A 19,235-nucleotide genomic window follows, 5' to 3' on the forward strand; every position below is an offset into this window, starting at 1 on the left:
AAGCAAAACAGGAAAAAGTTTTTATAGTGTTTGATCATCTGATGTCACTCAAGATGACTATGGATTATAAAAAAGCCTTGTTTTTCTTTTTTAAAGCAAGACTTTTGAATGTGTAAGTGTATCTTAGTTCAGCAACCTTGAAACTTTTGCTTCTACAAAGCAACTTTTGATAACTTCTGTAGCAGTCCTGTCCCATTATCAGAACTTCTGACATGGTAGGATTGCCTTTTCTTATAATCTACCCTGGTTTGTTTGTTTTTATTTAAAAAAATAAATGTAACCAAAATGAAGGAGAATATATATATATACACACATATATATATGGGTATATGTATATATACATATGGGTATATGTATATATATATATGTATATATATGTGTGTATGTATCATGACCTGCCCAGTTAGGAATTTCTGATCAGATCACTCTTGGAGGTTACTTTCCATAGAACCCCTTTTTGTCCACAAAGGGAAAGTCTTATTTATTAATATTTTTGTTCCTATCCTCTAAATGAAGTCTTGGTTTAAATGTAGCAGGTATTCATTTGCATTCATGAAATAGTTGACCTCTTTTGAGCCGTCTTGTATCATTTCCAATGGACTTTTGTCTTAGATTAAAGTGGTCATAGAGTTAGAATATTGATACAGACATTCCCATTTCCTTTATGATGAAAACCTGCAGTTTTTACCAAATAATAATGCTATCATTAAAACCTATCAATGAAAAATAAGAAAAAATTGTTATGGTAGTCCTTTGATTTTTTTTTTTCATATGCCAGTTATTTGATTGAAATTAATTTTAAGATACCAAGTAGATAATGAACTAAATGTAGACTTTATGTAAACTGGAAAGATCTATAATCCCCCACTACTGTGTGATGACCATACATAAATACATAGTGTACACGTTTATTAAAGCTTTTTGACAGATTTAGTTATTAACAAATATCAAAGCTATATAAAAATATTGCATGCCAGGCAAAGACTGCTAGTTAGCTCATTTTTGCAATGGATGCTTTATAGAAATAGGAATGAATTTGAGTATTTGTTAGACTGGATAGCTCAGTGGAGCTTGTTTAAAGTTTGGTCAAGGAGATAGATACTGCTTGTCCCTAGCAACTGTGGGGGAGGAACAAATTTTTTCTTTAACCTTCAAGGTTCTTCTGGATGGTCTAATAATCAAATAGACATGAGACAGATTAACAAGAGAAAATCACCAGATTTAATACATACATAAGTGTGAGAACCCCACATGCATAGAGAGTCAGAGACCCCACAAGCACGAGAGGTTCACAGATATGGGAATTGAGGTATATAAGACACTGTAGGTAAGGTGCCTTCGGGGCTTCAAAGGGTCCTGGCAGAATGATACGAGCAGATGTTTAGTAAGTAGAATTTTGCCTGCCATATAGGTGGGTCAAAAGGTTATCTCTGAAAATCTCTTATTATAGAAAAGACCCTTAATTCAAATTCTTCTAGGTAATTAAGGGAAGGGCAGAAGTTTCTCTTGAGCCCACAGCTAAAGTTGACTTTAGCTCAAAACAATCTGCATACCACAGAGGCACATTCTGGGGTGATTCCTTCTGAACCCCCACACAAGCCAAATACTTTCCAGCAAATCTCATCAATGTGGGAAATAAGGGCAAAGGATTTTTGCACATACCATCTGGAGAAAAGGTTCGTAGGTGATCTCCCAAAAAGCCTGACAGCAGGGTTGTGTTTCATTATCTTATTGATCTAGCTCAGTCTCACTCTCAAAGACTCATCAAAAGTACCCTTGAGAGCCAACCCATCTCCGGGGTCAGATTCACATTAACCAAGCTCAGGAGACTGAACAAAACAGATTGCCTATTTACGTAATATTAATTCATAATCAGAAATTGATTGAGAATGTTCATGGAGATGATAGGTTATATGACAATTCATTTCTCCTTACAAGCAGATGTATATGGTAAATCCAATAACAAATTGCTTGGCAAACATGCAATTTTTGAATGATTTGGATGAGAACAAAGGAGAATTAATTTGATGAATGGAATGTGTCCTGGCATCATGCATCCAATTCTACACCACAGGCTTCCTCTTTCCTGTAAAGTTCAGGATAATTCCCTTTGTTTACAAGCCTGAAGGCGTACCTCACTGTAACTAACTTTTGTGTGCTAGCAACAACACCAGGTTTATTCTTCAGGTCATGACCAAATTACCATCATTTTCTCTTTGCCATTGTCCAATTTTTGAAAACGAATTCTCCTTCCCAAAATGTTTTAAGGGCATGTGATGCTAAGACCATCTCTCTCAAGATATTCTCTAAAGATGATCTCTCAAGATATTCCTTCTCTTTCCCTGCCACTGCCAAGTCCCCTGGAGGCAAGGGCTCCAACCATAATCCACCACACGTCCAGGAAGGCATTGCCACTGGAGGTGTAATAGACGGTAATACTGGTTTACAAGAGGTACTGAAGACTGCCTTCGTCCACGGTGGTGTTGGGGTTCAGAGCTAGTCACCTCTAGATGTGCTTCTGTGGTACGGGGATTGTTTTGAGCTAAGAGCAACTTTAGCTGTGAGCTTAGAAGAAACTTCTGCCCCTCACTTTACCTACCTGGAAGAATTTGCATTAGAGGCCTTTCCCATAATGGCAGATTATCAGAGATTAACGTGTTTTGACCTGTCTGTAGGGCAGGACAAACGTGTATTTACTAAACGTCTGTTCTTATCATTTTGCAGTGATCTTTTGAAGCCCCCAAAGCACCTTCCCTCATCCCTAGCTCAGAATGTCTTATGTACCCATGTCCCCTTTCTGTCTCTGAACCTCTCCTGGATGTGGGATCTCTGACTCTCTCCTGTATATGAAGTTCCCATACATATGTATGTATGAAATTTGGTTATTTTTTCTTGCTAATCTATCTCCTGTCTGATTATTAGACCAGCCAAAAGAACCATAGAGGTAGAGGGATGTTTCTCCTCACCCTCAATAGCCTAGCAGGTGGAATTCGCAAAGCTGCCAAAGCCTTAGACCAGTGCCAAGCCCATCCTTGTGTGCTTACATCCAAGTGGGACGAGCCTGCGTATGTCACGTCAGTGGAGGCCTTCTGTGCTGCACACCAAGTCCACCTAACTAAGGTTGATGACAGGGAACTAGCGGATCAGATAGGCCTCTGTAAGACTGACAGAAAGGAGAACCCCGTGAAGTGGTTGGTTGCAGTGTGTGGCCAAAGCCTATGGCAGTCTCAGGCCCAGGATGTCATCAGGAGTACTTCTGCAAGAAATGAACAAATAAAAACTTGGCTCTTGAAAAAAAAAAAAAGAGGTATTCTTTGAAGGAATTACTTTTGATATTACTTAAAACATACTTCATTTTAGCCTTCTAATGCCCTACAGAAACATGTTTTTTGTTAGTAAACAAAACAAACTGCTTGGTACAGTACCTCATATGTAGTAAACTCATAATAATTTTGAGCTATGATAGTAAAAACCAGCTTTATGTGGTCAAATATATTGATTAGATACTTGATGAGGTAAAACTATTTCTGATAGGTTTTCAGTTTTTAGAAACAAACTGGTAAAATACTCCTTGGGGAACATAAGTTCCAGTTTCATTTGAAGCTGGGAGCTTATGCTGTATTTCCAGTAATGATGAGTTAAGAAACAGAAATGAAACTTCAAACGTTCTGATAATTGTATAAAGGTAGGTAAGTTTGCCTGAAATACAAGAATGTTTTACCTAATGGGCTTTAAATATTTTCTAGGAGAATTGATCGTTCAAGCTTATTTGAAATGTAGGGCTTTCTTTTTGGAAAATTACAGAGCACTTTTTAAATTTATTTTTTGTCTTGCATTTTTTTTAAGTATTGTTTTACATTTATAGTGTCATGGTCCAAAAATGTACTGCTTTATTTAGTATATCTCACAGATAATGAATTTAATACTTTACAGTCCATATTCTAATACTTCTGTTAGGTTGCTCTTATGTATTCCAGTTCTAAATATAATATGTTGGTAAATAATTCTGTTCAGCCTATCCATGCCTTAGAATTATACATTTGCGCTTTTTAAAGTCCGTATTAAAGAAACATTACACTGTAGTTGTCTTCACCTACATTTTCTGTTTAGAACTGCTTACTATAGGTCAGTGGTTCTCAAAATATGGTTCCATCAGAATACAAATGCTGTATTATAATCCAGTCTTTAAAAAAATAACTTTTGGCCCACATCTACTTCCAGCTATCGCCCTATTTCTCTGTGTAGTGTACAGCAAAACTACTCCAAAGTACTTTCTACTTCTTCCATTCTTTCTTAAACCTGTTGCAATGAAGTTTTCCTCTCTGCCACCTCACCGAAACACTTCTTCTTGAAGTCAGCAATGACTTCCACGTTGCCTAATGAAACCCTCACGTCTCAGTCCACGTGTTATCCCCCAAGAGATTTTTACAGATCTGGGCCATTCCCTTTTGAAACAAATTCTTTACTTGGCGTCCAGGTATTACAGTCTTCTAATTTCCACCTACTTCTCTAACCAATCACTCCTTGATCTCATTGGTTTATTCCATTCATTCCCTTGACTTCTAATGTTGGAGCTCCCTAGAGCTTAGTCCTCGGGTTTCTTTTCTACTTATACTTATCTGGTCTCATGATTTTAAATAATGTCTTTGTGTGGATGTTGTTCAAATGATTATATTCAATGTGGGCTTCTCCCTTGAACTACAGACCAGATGTTTAATTGCCTCACAACATTTGATTTTCCCCAGATAGTCCCTTCACTTCCTTCAAGGGTTGGTCAAACAACACCTCATCAGAGACCTTCCCTGACGAACCTACCTAAATAACTCCTTGCCCCAACACTATTTTATTTTATTTTTTCCCATGACTCTTATAACCTGGCATGTTATATACATAGACATATATAAACATTTACATGTAATATTTATACATATCTATGTATAATATATAACAAGTACATACATGTTATATATAGACATATTTACATGTAAATATGTATATGTATATAATTATTTGTAAATATTTTTCTTTATGTGTATAACATACATGTGTAACATGTAAACAAATACATATTTACAAATACTTACATTATATATCTGTAAATATGTATATATATTAATACATGTTTGGTCTGTTTTCCCCTAATAGAATTTACTAGAATCCAAGCTACATGAAGGCAGGCTCTTAGTGCCTAGAATAGTTCCTGGACTTTAATAGGCCCTGAATGACTACATAATGGCATTCCAGACAATATGCTTGATTCCAAGATATTCATCCGGAGAATTTTAGCAATAACAAAACAAAAAAGGTTTAACCACCTGCCATAGTAAGGAACATTAGGTTAATATCTAGATTTTACATATTAAAAATTGACTCCACCTACCACAAATCAAGCATCTACATTGAAGGGGAAAATGATTTGTATAGTTTTTATGGAGAAAAGACTAATAAACTCAAATTCTATTGCATTATTTGCCTGGAAATCTTGTGCAGAGCATTGATTTTTGCTGTTTTAGAGGAAGTGAACAAAACGAATTTTCTTCTTTCTTGAGCCAATACCAAATATCAAATTTTGGGGTATTGGAAAAATTTCATGAGGCTGCAGTTTGAGCTGTTTGTTCCCATCAAGACATTTTTGCAAATAGAAGATCAAGGTTTTCTGATACCCTAGTGAATCACAAGATTATTCTTTCTAATTGATGTTAATATCCTGTACCTGAAACTAAAAGGGAAAAATAGGAACAGTGATGGTAACATTTTTTTTTTTTGTAAAAGAGAAAAATCCTCTTTGGATTTCTTTCGCTTAGCGAAAACAGGTTCGAACGTAGGTCTTCCATAAAAGTGATATGATGTGATGCAAAATTTTGGAAAGTGGGGAGTGCTCTTTGCTTTACATCATTTTGGTTTATGAAAGGTTTCATAGGAATTCTACTTTTGGTTAGCAGGGGAAGCCTGTATCAAATTAATTGCATTTATAAAAGTATACCATGCTCTCAGATCTTTGTACTTTTATAGATACTGTTTCTTTTGCCTGAACCAACCTTTCTTTTGATTTGGCTTTACCTTCTCCGTGATGCTTCTTCTGATCTCCTTGATCTCATTTTTGAGCTATTCGTCTCTGTGTCTGAAAGACCTTTTGCATACATTACATAAATTATCTCTCAATAATTTGCTAATCTCGTTCTCCCAAAATATTTTTATTGTTCACTGAAACGATAAAAGATTGTCTTTTATTTCTGTGTTCCATTTGCATATAGTATAGTGCCTGCCATTAGTAGGTGTTCAAGAAATATTTGCTAAATGAATGAATGAATAACAAGTCCTCTCTTCCACAAGCGTAGCATTGGGAACTAATATTTCCCATAGTTGAAATAACAGAAAAGTGGGAAATTATGGTCAGAGTCTTCCTAATTCATTTTTTTCTTAGAGCTCCTGTGTTCCTTTGTCTTGATAAATATACTCAACAGACAATTGAGATCATGAACGTTTTTTTAGAGCTTTTGGAGTACAGGCACTAAAGCTAGAATATACGAAAACACTTCTACCTTTTATTCTGCTGTTTTGAATAAAATAAAAACACTTAATAAAAACATTTTTATTTAAGAAGTCAGTCACTGTCATTCAGTTATCAGTTGAAAAGCTTTATTTCTTAAAGATATTTTTTAAGTTAAAATCTTTTTATATTCCAAATTAGGTATTCCAGCCTTAGATTTAAAACTCATTTTTTTCTGAGTACAGTTTATCTTAAATATACAAGGGAATATATTTTCATAGAGTGTGTTGAAAATCAGGAAAATCAAGGGTTCTGATTCTGTCAGGTGTGGTATTTAGATTATTATTTTGATAAAATCCAGTAGCTCTGATATGGTTTGTAAATGCTTGCTCCTTTGGAGTGTAATTGCAGGGGAAAAACTGTGGCATAGGTAAAAATTCACCATAAGTACTTGAATTGGTTTTATACATAATCATCTTAGGTTTTGATAGTGAAGTAGCTGTATGGAGTGTCTTTGGGTCCAACATACATGAAAACACAGGATTGCCAGGGTTCACACAAGGAGGCAGTTGTTCAGCTTTCATTTCTGTGTCTGAATTTGAAGCTGAAGTATTTTTCTTACCCTAAAATATAAACACATCAAAACAGTCTCAGTTATAAAATTCTGGAAAAAAAAAAAACTAAACTTAGCTTCAACCCTGTTTTACACCACTCACAAAAATTAACTTGAAATGAATTAAAGACTTAAATGTAAGACCTGACACTGCAAAACTCTTAGGAAAAAAAATTGGTAAAAAGCTCCTTGATATTGGTCTTGGAAACGATATTTTGGATATAACACCAAAAGTATATGCAACAGCAAAAAAATAAACAAGTGGACTACATCAAACTAAAAAGCTTCTGCATAGCAAAAGAAACCATCAGCAGAGTGAAACAACCTACAGAATGGGAGAAAATGTTTGCAAACCATATATCTGATAAGGGGTTAATATTCAAGATATACAAGGAACTCATACAACTCAATAGCAAAAACACAATTTGATTAATAAAATCGGCAAAGGACCTGAATTGACATTTCCCCAAGGATATACAAATGGGAAACAGGTACATGAAAAGGTGCTGGACATCACCAATCATCAGGGAAATGCAAATCAAACCACAGCGAGATAACAGCTCACACCTGTTAGAACTGCTGTTATCAAAAAGTCCAGATATAACGAGTGTTAGGATGTTAAGGAAAGGGAACCCTTGTGCACTATTGGTGAGAATGTAAATTGGAGGTTCCTCAAAAAATTAAAAGGAGAACTACCATATGATCCAGCAATCCCAATCACGGATATATATCCGAAGGAAATGAAATGTCGGAGGAAGATTTTTGCTCTACCCTTCTAGGTTCTTTTGATGACTGGTCTAATCAAATTGACATGAGACAGATTAGTGGAGAGAAACTAAGTTTAGTAACATGTATACCTCCTGTATGTATGCGAGAGACCCAGGAAAAATGAGCAAATCTGAAATGGCAGAGGCCAACACGTTAAATAACATCACCAGCTAAAGACAAAAGATGTTGGGAGTGAGGAGTCAGGAGAGGGGAGCTTTCCAGGAAAGCACAATAACCAAGCACAGTTGTTACGCAGATTGAAGTCCTAGCCTTCTCCATTGATGAGAGTTTCTAGAGATAAGGTCATCCTCCTAAAGTGAGGGAGACACCCTTACAAATGGAGATTTACCTTATACAGTTAACATATAAAAATCTCTTACAAAAGAGTAACTTCTCAGTTTTTAGAACTTTCCCTAAGTCTGCAGTTTCTTAAAAATAATCAGCCTAAAATAATCCTTATGCCAAAGAGACATATTTTTGGATGGCAAATTTTGCTTCATTACAGAAATCACTATCTCAGTGAGATAATCTACATCCCCATGTTCATCACAGCATTATTTATAATGGCCTAGACATGGAAACAACCTGTGTTCATCGACAGATGAATGAATGAAGAAAATGTATATAAACACAATTCACAGAGAAAGACACACTGTCTGATCTCACATATATTTGGAATCTTGTATTTTTTTAAAGCCAAACTCATTAAAATAGTAGAATGTTTGGGGAGGTCGGGGGGGGGGGCTGGGCAGGGTGGGGTTGGGAGTGGCGTTGATGGAGAGATGTTGATGAAAGGGTACAAATTTCCAGTTATAAGGATAAGTTCAGGGGATCTAATGTCCAGCATGGTTAACTGTATATAATACAGTTAACAATACTGTATTATATACTTAAAAGTTCCTAAGAGAGTAGATCTTAAATATTGTCATAAAAAAAAAAAAACTGTAATTAGGTGATGGAGATGTTAACCGTATTGTAATAATTTCATAATATATTCATATGTCAAATCATAACGTACACCTTAAACTTACACAGTTTTACATGTGTATGTGAATTATGTCTCAATAAAGCCAGGAAGGGAAAACAACAAAAACTTAGCCCTATCCACTCCACTTTTTTGGAAGTCCTGTTCTTTTGAGGTACTGAAGAGTAATTGTGGTAACGCAATGAAGGGGAAAAAAAATATTTATGAAAATATATAGGAGGTTCTAACCTAATGTGGGGGGGCTAAGGAAGGCCACTCAGAGGTGGGAACAAAGAAAAAGTGTGGCCAAAGTCAAACGAGTTGCGATGAGAATAGAGGGGCAGGTGCCAGATCCTGCAGGGTCTTCTTGACTATATTAAAAATTTGGATCTTTATGGTAAAAGCAAAGGGAAGTTACTGAAGGATTTTAGGGAGAAGCATGTCATGATGTAACAATTTTTAGCATGATTACTCAGGCTGCTGTAGGGTCTTGAATGGATGTGGAAAGGAGCTACAGCAGGCCAGGTGATGCTGAAGCTGTTGGTCCCTAGATCAAACTGTGAATACAAATAAGCCATCACTTAATGTTGTTGTTAGGTTCTTGGAACTTCGGTGAAACCAGTTCTACCATAGGCTAATTGATATAAACAAGAGTTAAGTTTCTAGGGCATCTCATTAATGTTATCACAAACGATCTTATTCAAGGACCTGCTGTACTGGGCTACACATTTGTTGTGAAAGACATGGCTAGGCGGTGGTCAGGAGTTAAAGAAGCCTTCGCGAGGCAGGAGTGTGGGGATATGGAGACAGAGAAGGCCATATTGACACCTACATGTATTATACAAGAATATATCAAGCAGACTAATTTGGGAAATTTGTATTTGTAGTCCTCCAACTGTGAGAGTTATAAAAGTACATGTTAGGTGTCACCAGTTCTGGGTTTTGATGTTGGCACTTATAATAGTTGTGTGATTTTGATGAAATTCTTTTACAAGGATTCAAGTTCCTTATCTATAAATGTGAAACAAAGGAGATGGATGAGATGGTTTTGTTTCCTAATCTGAGGACTCTCATATCAGGGCTCTCCAAATATAGCAACAGTAACTAAATGGTTTTCAGGTATTCAAAAAGCATAAAGGAAAGTGTGTATTTATTCACGACAGGGTACTAGTAATAAGACCCTTAATAAATGTACTCTGTGATGTCCATGTAGGCAAAAAATTTTGGTAGTTTTAAAAAAAAACAAAAAAAAATTTGGCAAGTTCTAGAATACTTAAGATCTAAGCCCTTCTAAATCAGAAATTATATTATTATCTAAATAACTTCATGGTGGTTGTTAGGAGACTGAAACTGACTTTTTAAAGTTGAATAAGTAAAAGATTATTTATAGGCATTTAAGTCCTTTGAAGACACACAGCAGTGATTCATGAGGCTGAGATCACCCTTTTAAGATTTCTAAATCCTTAAAACTAGCAAGCATATAATCTCAGTTACTCCAACTCTAACATGGAGATAAAAATGTTCACAGAACTATTGTATCAGGCTTGAGTTTCAAATTTGAGTCAAATTAGTTAGGTTCCTCTTTAGCATAACCCAGCTCACCCTGAATTCCTGGGTTTATTCTACTTCATGTCTCAGCAAAGTTAAATTTCCCAATGTCAGGAACCTATTTGTTTTGAAAGCTTGAGTTCAAATCTGCAAATGTTAAGTATTTAGTCCACTTTCTCTTTCTTTTCATTTGTTCAGATTTGAATGATTATCAGTTGTTAGAGGAGTAGCACAAGGCCAGAACTGCGACCTAGGTAATTCCAGTCCTTTATCATTTCCCCTTTGCATATGTTCTGTAAAATTGGTTTTAAAAAATCAGCCAGGCGGGAGGGTGGCTGTTGGATAGCTCAGTTGGTTAGAGCACAGTGCTCTTAACAACAAGGTTTCCAGTTCGATCCCCACATGGGCCACTGTGAGCTGTGCCCTCCACAACTAGATTGAAACAACTACTTGACTTAGAGCTGATGGATCCTGGAAAAGCACAAACAAATAAAAGTTAAAAAAAAAATTCAGTTAAAAAAATAAAATCAGCCATAGTTTCTGTGCTTGTAGAGATAAAAGGAAAGAAAATTTTATGTAAACAATAAATTGCTATATAAATGGAATCCTTTTTTACCATTTTCTTTTTCACAGGTTTACCTCAATGCATATGTATGCTCTTCCAAGATTCAGTGCTGAAATTTACAGGTTAATAACTTTACATTTGTATACTACAGTTTACTAATACTCATTTAATACTCATATCAAGGGCACAGACATTGGATAATAGTAAGTCACCAGAATCCTATGGTATATCAACAGGTCAACTTTTCTCAAAATGTCTAGGTTTCCTCAGCACACGAAGGCTTCTTGGGTGGAAAAAAGTACCAACTCTAGTTTATTTTATGGAGCAACCAGTCGGGTTGCTCAGGGCAACCTCAGAGGATGCCCTTTCATTGAATCACCTTCTACTACTGGCTCTAAAACTCTGATGATCAGTTTGGTGCAAAATGTAATACACAACCCATATCTAGTTAAAATAGAAGACAAATTAGCTGATAAACTTTGTTGGTATAATTTATACAACACAATCTGGAAGTGTCTACCTAATTTTAGATCTCCATGATAATTCACCAATGTTTATAGGCTTAGAAACAAAATACCTATTGCTTTTGGTTTATGTCATAGGACCTCACTGCAGCTTCCTTATTTGGGTTTCACCCTCTTCAAATTTGATATTCTTATAATGTGGAGTTCAAACTAAATACAATTCAAAACAAAACAGCCTAATACAAAGAATAATAAAAGGATTATTTTAAGTTTTCTGCCAGTTACACCTGAGGCCAACAACTGTTTTTTACTTAAGTATAAAAAGGTTAATTAAAATTGTAAATGTTCTTTTTAAATTGACGTCTTAGAGTTAGCATGTGAAAGTCCCTTGAAAAGAATAAAAATCTACAAATAGATGGTATAAGTTTTTTACTAATTTAATTTTCGGCTCTTCTAGAATTAGAGAAAGCCAGGCCATTTTGACTTTTCAAAGTCCTTCAGTATAAACGCACACAGATTTTTAAAAACAAAACAAAAGCTAGCCATTAAAATAATAAAAATGCCCATTAAACAGTTGTAACTATAAAATTAAACGTTTTTTCTTTTTTGGTGTTGTGTCATAGTTGACTTTAAATATAGTAACATCCAGTGCAAAAAATCCAAAAGTCTCATTTTGAGGCACCCTTTTGTTTCTGTTCGGGCCCACCATCCTTCTTGTTCATGTTTTTCTTAACTTGGTCACAATTGGTGGACAGACAGAATTAAACTTTAAGTTTTTACTGTTTCCATCAACAGTAAGTATAAGTGTATTATATCCTTTTTTGCTCATATCCTTTTTTGAACAAGTCACAATGTAAAAAAATGTAAAATTAACAAGGTCGTTTTTCTGTTGAAAGCCATCACCTCAGTTTGCAATGGGGTACAAGTTGCAGACCATCCCGAATCATCTTTATTATACCTTCAGAGGCAATTCTGGCTTAATGCAATACGCATTTGCATCTATGTAGCCCAGTGGCCTAGAATGGTGTTCTTTTTTGGGGGTGGGAGTACGGGGTGCCCCAAATTTAAAGCAAATAATACCAACATTCCAAAACATCCAGCCCTCTGCCCAAACCCACCCAGTCGTGCTCGGTCATTCTCGCTATCTTCTCTTTATGTTTTCGGCAAACGCAGTCTTTTCCCGCAGCGGATGGCAAGAAGGCCAGCGAGCGTCCAGGGGATGCAGCCTTTTTACTACACCCAATTAAAGCAGCAAAGAAGTGAACCGACGGAAGCGAACCGATCAATATGTATGAACTAATCCGCGTAATCTAGGGAGCAGTCAACCCAGGTGGAAACGCAAATCCTATCCAGTGGTTGTAGCAGTCCGTCTCCATAGCGACCAGCCGCAGCGCCTCTCCAGCGCTAGGGGCCCGGATGTTGTGAGGCTTGAGGTCGCTTGGCCCAGCTGCCTGCAGCCTCTCCGCGACGGGTTGCGCTCCTTTGTGGGAGTCGTAGTTCTTCCCTCCGCTGCCTCTAAATATAAGGCGCAGGCGAGACTACGACTCCCAGCATGCGCTGCGGCGCTCCTAGGGCCGCCGCCTCGCGGCTGCGGACGCCTGGGAGCAGGTTGTTGTTTTTATGAGAAGCGTCACTGCGCTCGCAGCTGTGACTACCGCCACCGCGACAGCCAGCGCAGTGGGGTGGAGGTGGCGCTGCCCCTTCAGGTACGGTCCTTGGCAGGTTTGGACCCTAGGAGGGGAGTCGCGGCCACCTGTCGGGGCCTTGGCTGGCACCGGCTGCTCAGCCTCCTGGCGGAGGCACTCGCAGGGTCTCGTCTGGGGCTGGGGCTGCTGGGACCGGGGCTCGACTCCTGGCGTCTGGTGTGTGCAGCCGCAGGGGTGGCTTCGGAACGCGAGTCCGCAGCCACCGAGACCGAAGTCGGCTCCTGAGATGTCCTGTCTCGTGGTTCTGCAGTCTCCGACGCCACCTTGCAGACCCGAGCGGTGCGCCAGGGGAGTGGGGGAGCTGACGGCCCGGGGGACCCTCCTTCCTTCACTGGGCTGGCTTGGGGCTCTTCACGGTCTTGATGTTGAGAATCCATATGGTAAGATGTTACGTGCGTCACCCTGCCGGGTTTTCAGCTGGCCCAGCTTTTTCGGTGACCTTTTAGACCCATGAAGCCGGGAATAGAAAGATTAAATATCAAATGCAGCAGAGATATCTGCTCGTACACCGGGCTGGTATTGATCAAATCCAACTCCATATCCTTTCTCCCCTCCACTGGCCTTCTTTAGCGCCAGTCTTCCTAATCGGTAAGTCCTCTGGAGCAGCTGTCCATACAGTTAGTGCCATGTGTGCGTTACGTGTTTCCCTTGTTTAATGAATCCAACTCGGCCGTTGAGCGCGCCAATTTTAATCAACTCAGCCAATTAAGGTACTTCGTTGAATGGGTGAAATTAGACTGCTTCATTAAAAACCGGAATGGAACTTTCTGTAGCCAGAGTAGGTAACTACTACTTTAGTACTGCGAATTTTAGGAGATACGCGTCTTCCAGTAAGGTCACATCCCCTGGATGGTGTTTGAAATGTTACTATTAGCACATCATATCTTTGATTTAAGGTTTCAATCTTTTTAAGGCCCAAATTTCTCAGGGGAGTATTTATCACACCTTGGACACTAGTATGAATGGTTTAGTATTCTTTCCTGAGCTCTAGTCCTAAAAGGGAGGGAAAGAGAGGAAGTGGGGGAATTATTTTAATGCATTATTTTTAACCCTTTACCCTAAGGATGGGATCCTAATTAAAGAAACCATTAAAAATCGTTCTCAAATAATGTTTAAGGGTGTGGGAAATACTAATTTTTAAATGAGAACGGGTAAGAAAATAGTGTGAGTCTAACTTTTAAACTAAACTATAAAACTTAGAAGGAATTATATATCTTTGAAATAAGACTGAAATGATAGTATAGTTATAAAAGTGATTAGATGGTGAAACTACGAATGATTTTTTTCTTTATACTTTCTGTTAGTTTCCAAATTTTCTGTAGAAAAAAACTTAATTTAAAAAAGGATCTAAGTGCAGCAATTCCAGGTATAAAAAGCAAATAAGCAACAACAAAAAACAGGCAGAGCCCCTGTTGTTACATCCACAGACTATATGAATAACCAAGTTAAATGTAAATTAATTGTCCAGAAGGGACAAGAATTCATCAGTTGTACTGGAGAGGTCAAAAAACCAGACATGACAATAATTCTTAGCATTTGTACATCTCATCTCATTTTGATCTGTTTTTCACTTTGTATAGTAAAATCAAAGACAAAGTGCTGAGTCTTTCTTCAGTTAAGACTGTGCAATCTTGATTATTCCTGTAAATCCATCAGATGACGAAATATGGGGGATATTAATTTGAAAATAATATCCAGCAGAATCTTTCGTTTATTATTTGTAAGCACTTGTCAGTGGAAATAAAGAAGTTAAGCAATTGTAAAATTAGGCATTTTAAGCTTGTTTGAGTACTGTTTTATATGTGTGATATTTTGGATTATGTTAATTTTTGTTTTATTTCCTAGTATGGATATGTTAGATATAAATAGTTAGTAACATATTTTTTTAGCCCACATTTTGTTTTCTGTGATACAGAAAGGGCCACGTTGTTATTCTGTAGGAATATTTATGTATTTTTGCAATTACCAGTCTTGAAAAATTGGGGTTTACCTTTGCCCTAGGTGTCCATTAATTCTTAATAAAATACCCATTCTGAAGGTTTTGTTTTAAAGCTGTAGTATTTATACTTTTCTAGGTTATCTTTGGAGCTTTGCTTCTCTCCCCAAATTTAAATTTTGTTTCAATATTTTCTACCTTTTAATTTTGTGTATTTTGTGTTCTGTGTTGGCTCAATATCTTACTAGATATTTGGGTCCATTTATAGGGCATAAGAAACGTTCATAATTAATATGTCTGATTTACTAACTTAGTCTGATTCACTAACCAGATTGTGTAATTCTTATCCAAATTAAATAAAGATTTTAAAAAATTAGGTGAGTACGAACTGTTAGAAGTAGTAGTTTCTGAACATGTAAAGAATATGACACAGCGGCAAGGCCTGGTAAGCCCAGGGTATTTTTAAACAGAAAATGCAGACTCATCTAACAATACAGAACTACTAGAGGCTGAATTGTTTTCGTGTTCATGTGTGGTTAAGGTGAGGAAATTGCCATATTGTAAGCGATAACTTAGCATTTTCAAGGATTTTCTTCCAAAGAGTTCTGCAGTTTTGACTAGATTAAAACAGTTAAAAATTGAGTCCGTTTCAAAGATCATGTCTGATATATTGCACCAGATAAACTTGAAAAGAAATTTCAGTTGGAGTTCTAAAATGAAATTTAGCCCTGTAATCTGTGGAGGATTGCAACTAACTGATCAATTCTATGATTTTTTTTTTTTTTTAAGAGCATTTGATGTGTGGAAACCTGTTTATAAAGGCCTATAGGGTTTTCTCAAGGAAATATTAGAAAATAGTAAAGTGAATTAAAAGATTTTCCTGTCATCACAGGAAGTGAAAAATCTAATTTTTCTTTAATACTTGTCTATAAATCACTATCCTAAAACCTTACTTCTGGTTCATATTGCCAGCAAGAAGGAACGTAAAAAGAGCATTGGATTTGGAGTCAGGGTGTTAATTATGTTGAGCAAGTAATGTAATTTATGAGTCTATTTCCATTTGTGTTGTAAATAATAACCATTTGCTTTACTTCATGGGATATTTGTGATGATCAATCAGATATGAAAATGATACCACTTTGCAAGTGGTAGAGTGACTCATGCAAAGTATTATTGATCTGCTTAAGTAACATTCACTCACACATAAAAACATACATTTGAAGTGTGATGACTTAATGTGATACATATTTTTCGACTGGGAAGTTTGATGAAGAAAAGTCAAATGGGATCTTCATTTGATTTTTTTGGTAGTTTTTTTGGGGGCTTGTTTTGGTTGAAGGAAACCTGGCCCCTCTCCTAACTGACTTTGCCCTCTGCTGCCTTACAGGTCCTGAAACTGCAGTGTGCTTTTATGGTTGGGCTTAATTTTGGTTTTGATTTGTTTTAATCCCACATCTAAAGTATGAGGAAGATCATCAGTCTAACTTAATAGTAGGAAGTGGATGTTGTTTTTAATATTTTAAAATGGTACTTGAAGTTGATTTCATGAATAGGTCCTCTGAGAGATACATTGCATGTGTAAGCACTGGTCTTTCAGTGCAAAGTTTAGGGGCGGCCAGGTGGCTCAGTTGGTTAGAGTGCGAGCTCTGAACAGCAGAGTTGCAGGTTCGATTCCCTCATGGGCCAGTGAGCTGTGTCCTCCATAACTAGATTGAAGGACGATGAGTTGGAGCTGATGAGCCGTGGAGAAACACACTGTTCCCCAGTATTCCCCAATAAAAAAATTAAAAAAAAAATAGTTTAGAGCTCAGACCCCTCCTTCAGGGGAAGTCAGTCCTGCCCATTACATACAGTCTGGTTGGCATATAGAAAGAACATTCTCTAATTCTAAGTAAAAATTCTTTCAGAAACTTGTCAATAAATTCTGAGGACTTGAGAGTAAATATAAATAAGTGAAACTAAAAGCAAAGACATGTAATTTATCATGGGTTGGTAAGAGTGCTTATATGATTAATTGATAACTCAAATAACTACTAACATTGTTATCTACTAGAACGTAACAGTGGATATATATTTAATGATCTATTCTGTAATAAGGTGTGCAGACTTTTTATTAGTTCAAGTATACAAAACAATGTAATAGACATTTACACCCCTCACAAAGTGATAACTCCCCGCCCCCAATGTATGCAAATTAAAAAAAGTTGAAAGCAAAATGAAAATGTATAAAATCCCTTTGTTTTCCATCTTTTTTCCCCAAATGAAAAAGTTGAAGACAGTTGTAAAAAAAAATTATGGTGAATTATCCTTTTGTGAAAAGTATGTTTAAAATAAACAAAAAATATCTTAAACAGGAGTAGTAATTTCACTTTATTCACTGCCCAGAAAGAGCAAGCAATGCTGTTACATACAACAGATTTAACGTTTTGATCTGGAAAATAAATTCTGCAAGACGTGAGTCAATACACAATTTCTTCACTAGTTTCCTTCCATGATGTAACATCCCTCAAATTGGGAAACAAAAGCAACTACTACCATATTTGAAGATAAAGGCATCCCCTTTTCTCAATCTAAAAGAAGCCACACCTTTGATAAAAAGTTTGAAATAAAGTGAATAAACAATATGAATCCAAAATACTATGGGAAAATTAAGATACCTGTTAGTATGGAAATATTCCTTTCACCAGGTATTCTCATTCTGAGAAAAATGACTTTCCGGGATTGTTATATCTTAATTTCGGAAAACCTGAAAAAGCCAACAAATATATAAACTTGACTCAGCTCCATACTGCCCTCACTTGGGCACTATAAGCCCCTGGTGGCCCTCTTTCCCCCATTATGAATAAATAAGTAAAAGTACTGGGTTCTGGCTCTTTGTTTTCTTCTGTTCTCAATTTTTTTTAAATAATGTTTTCACTTGTTAAAAAGAAATATATATGTATATATTATATACATATTCATCATATAACCTATCTTTAATGATAGATTTCAGTGTTTTAAATGAACTTCCACTCTATTAGAACTAGAAGAGCCCCTGTGTATTATGGATCGGTAATCTTTGTATCCACTTACATGATGAGTATAACCAGGAAGGAGGACCATTATAGGACCTAAAACTTGATGTCATAGTTACTGCGCTGTGGGCTTATCAAAGCCCTGAGTTATGCTGTCTTTTTTCTACTGTTAGTTTTCCACAATAAACTTCTGATGCCTCAGACAGTAAACATTTTAATATGACTCCCTTAAACCCTTTAACTTGTCTTAAAGAAACTGGTCATCGAGAAGATAATTGGATTTGTATCAGTCATTCACTGTACTTAAAATTGGGTTTGTTGGGTGGCCAGTTTGCTCAGTTGGTTAGAGCATGGTGCTAGTAGCACCAAGGTTGCCGGTTCGATCTCTGCATGGGCCACTGTGACCTGCGCTCTCCTTAAAAATAAAATAAAATGAAAACAAAAAGACATTAAAAAAAATGGGGTTTGTCTTTTCATTTTAAAAAATAACTTATTTTTTCTGCTGATTATAAAGATAATAAATGATCATTGAAAATTTAGCAGATATAGTGATTTAAGGCTTTTTGGATTTGAAAGATACTCTTTAAAATTTTAATATATTGCAAATAGATTAATATAAATAGGGTTTTATTATACATATTTTCTGACTTGCTTTTTTCCGCTTAATATATTATTTGTATCTTTCTATATCAAGACATGTTGATCTACTTAATTTTTTAATGGCTGCATTAATTATAGGTATTATGTATTTTAATTTTAATAAATTCACTATTGGTAGGCATGTCACTCATTTTATATTATAAAAATTGTTCCATCAACTATTCTTATGTGTGTGTATATATTTTCATTTTCATGTGAGGGTTTCTATCAGATACATTCCTAGTAATGAAATGGATAGTAAATGAAATGGAATTGGTAGGTCACAGGGTATCTGCATGAAAAATTTGGTATTATTACAAAATTACTCAAAGGATAATAACAGTCTACATTTCCAATTTTACAGGGCCTATTTTCCCATCTCTTATCTAACCTACTAACCTCTTTAATCTTGGTTAGTCATTAAAATAATCTTGACAGAAAGGTTGAGCATCTTTTCCTTATAAGCCATTTTTATGTAAATTGCTCATGTTCCCTTTTTTTTTCCCCCCTCATGAGGTGATCAGAAAT

The 19,235-nt window shown here is 36.3% G+C and overlaps 2 protein-coding genes across 6 annotated transcripts in view; one reads left to right on the forward strand and one right to left on the reverse strand.

Moving 5' to 3' along the window:
* Positions 1 to 6,622: 6,622 nt before the first annotated feature.
* PIERCE2 (piercer of microtubule wall 2) lies at positions 6,623 to 12,823 on the reverse strand. The gene is made up of 2 exons (XM_033108091.1): positions 12,531 to 12,823; positions 6,623 to 7,113 (listed from the first exon to the last, which is right to left on the reverse strand). The coding sequence occupies exons 1-2, from the start codon at positions 12,546 to 12,548 to the stop codon at positions 6,766 to 6,768; spliced, it is 366 nt and encodes a 121-aa protein (XP_032963982.1). The 5' UTR covers positions 12,549 to 12,823; the 3' UTR covers positions 6,623 to 6,765.
* An 8-nt stretch (positions 12,824 to 12,831) lies between these two features.
* Positions 12,832 to 19,235, forward strand: part of CCPG1 (cell cycle progression 1) — a 34,282-nt gene continuing 27,878 nt past the window's right edge. For 2 of the 5 annotated variants that reach the window (XM_033108085.1, XM_033108086.1), the window contains exon 1: positions 12,973 to 13,118. The gene's annotated coding sequence lies outside the window, so the exon portion shown is untranslated. Of the gene's footprint in view, positions 13,119 to 13,474; positions 13,499 to 19,235 lie in introns of those variants that run through there. The other 3 variants (XM_033108087.1, XM_033108082.1, XM_033108083.1) reach the window with 3 other exon arrangements.

This window comes from Rhinolophus ferrumequinum, chromosome 6 (genome assembly GCF_004115265.2).
Source record: "Rhinolophus ferrumequinum isolate MPI-CBG mRhiFer1 chromosome 6, mRhiFer1_v1.p, whole genome shotgun sequence".
NCBI classification, from domain to species: domain Eukaryota; kingdom Metazoa; phylum Chordata; class Mammalia; order Chiroptera; family Rhinolophidae; genus Rhinolophus; species Rhinolophus ferrumequinum.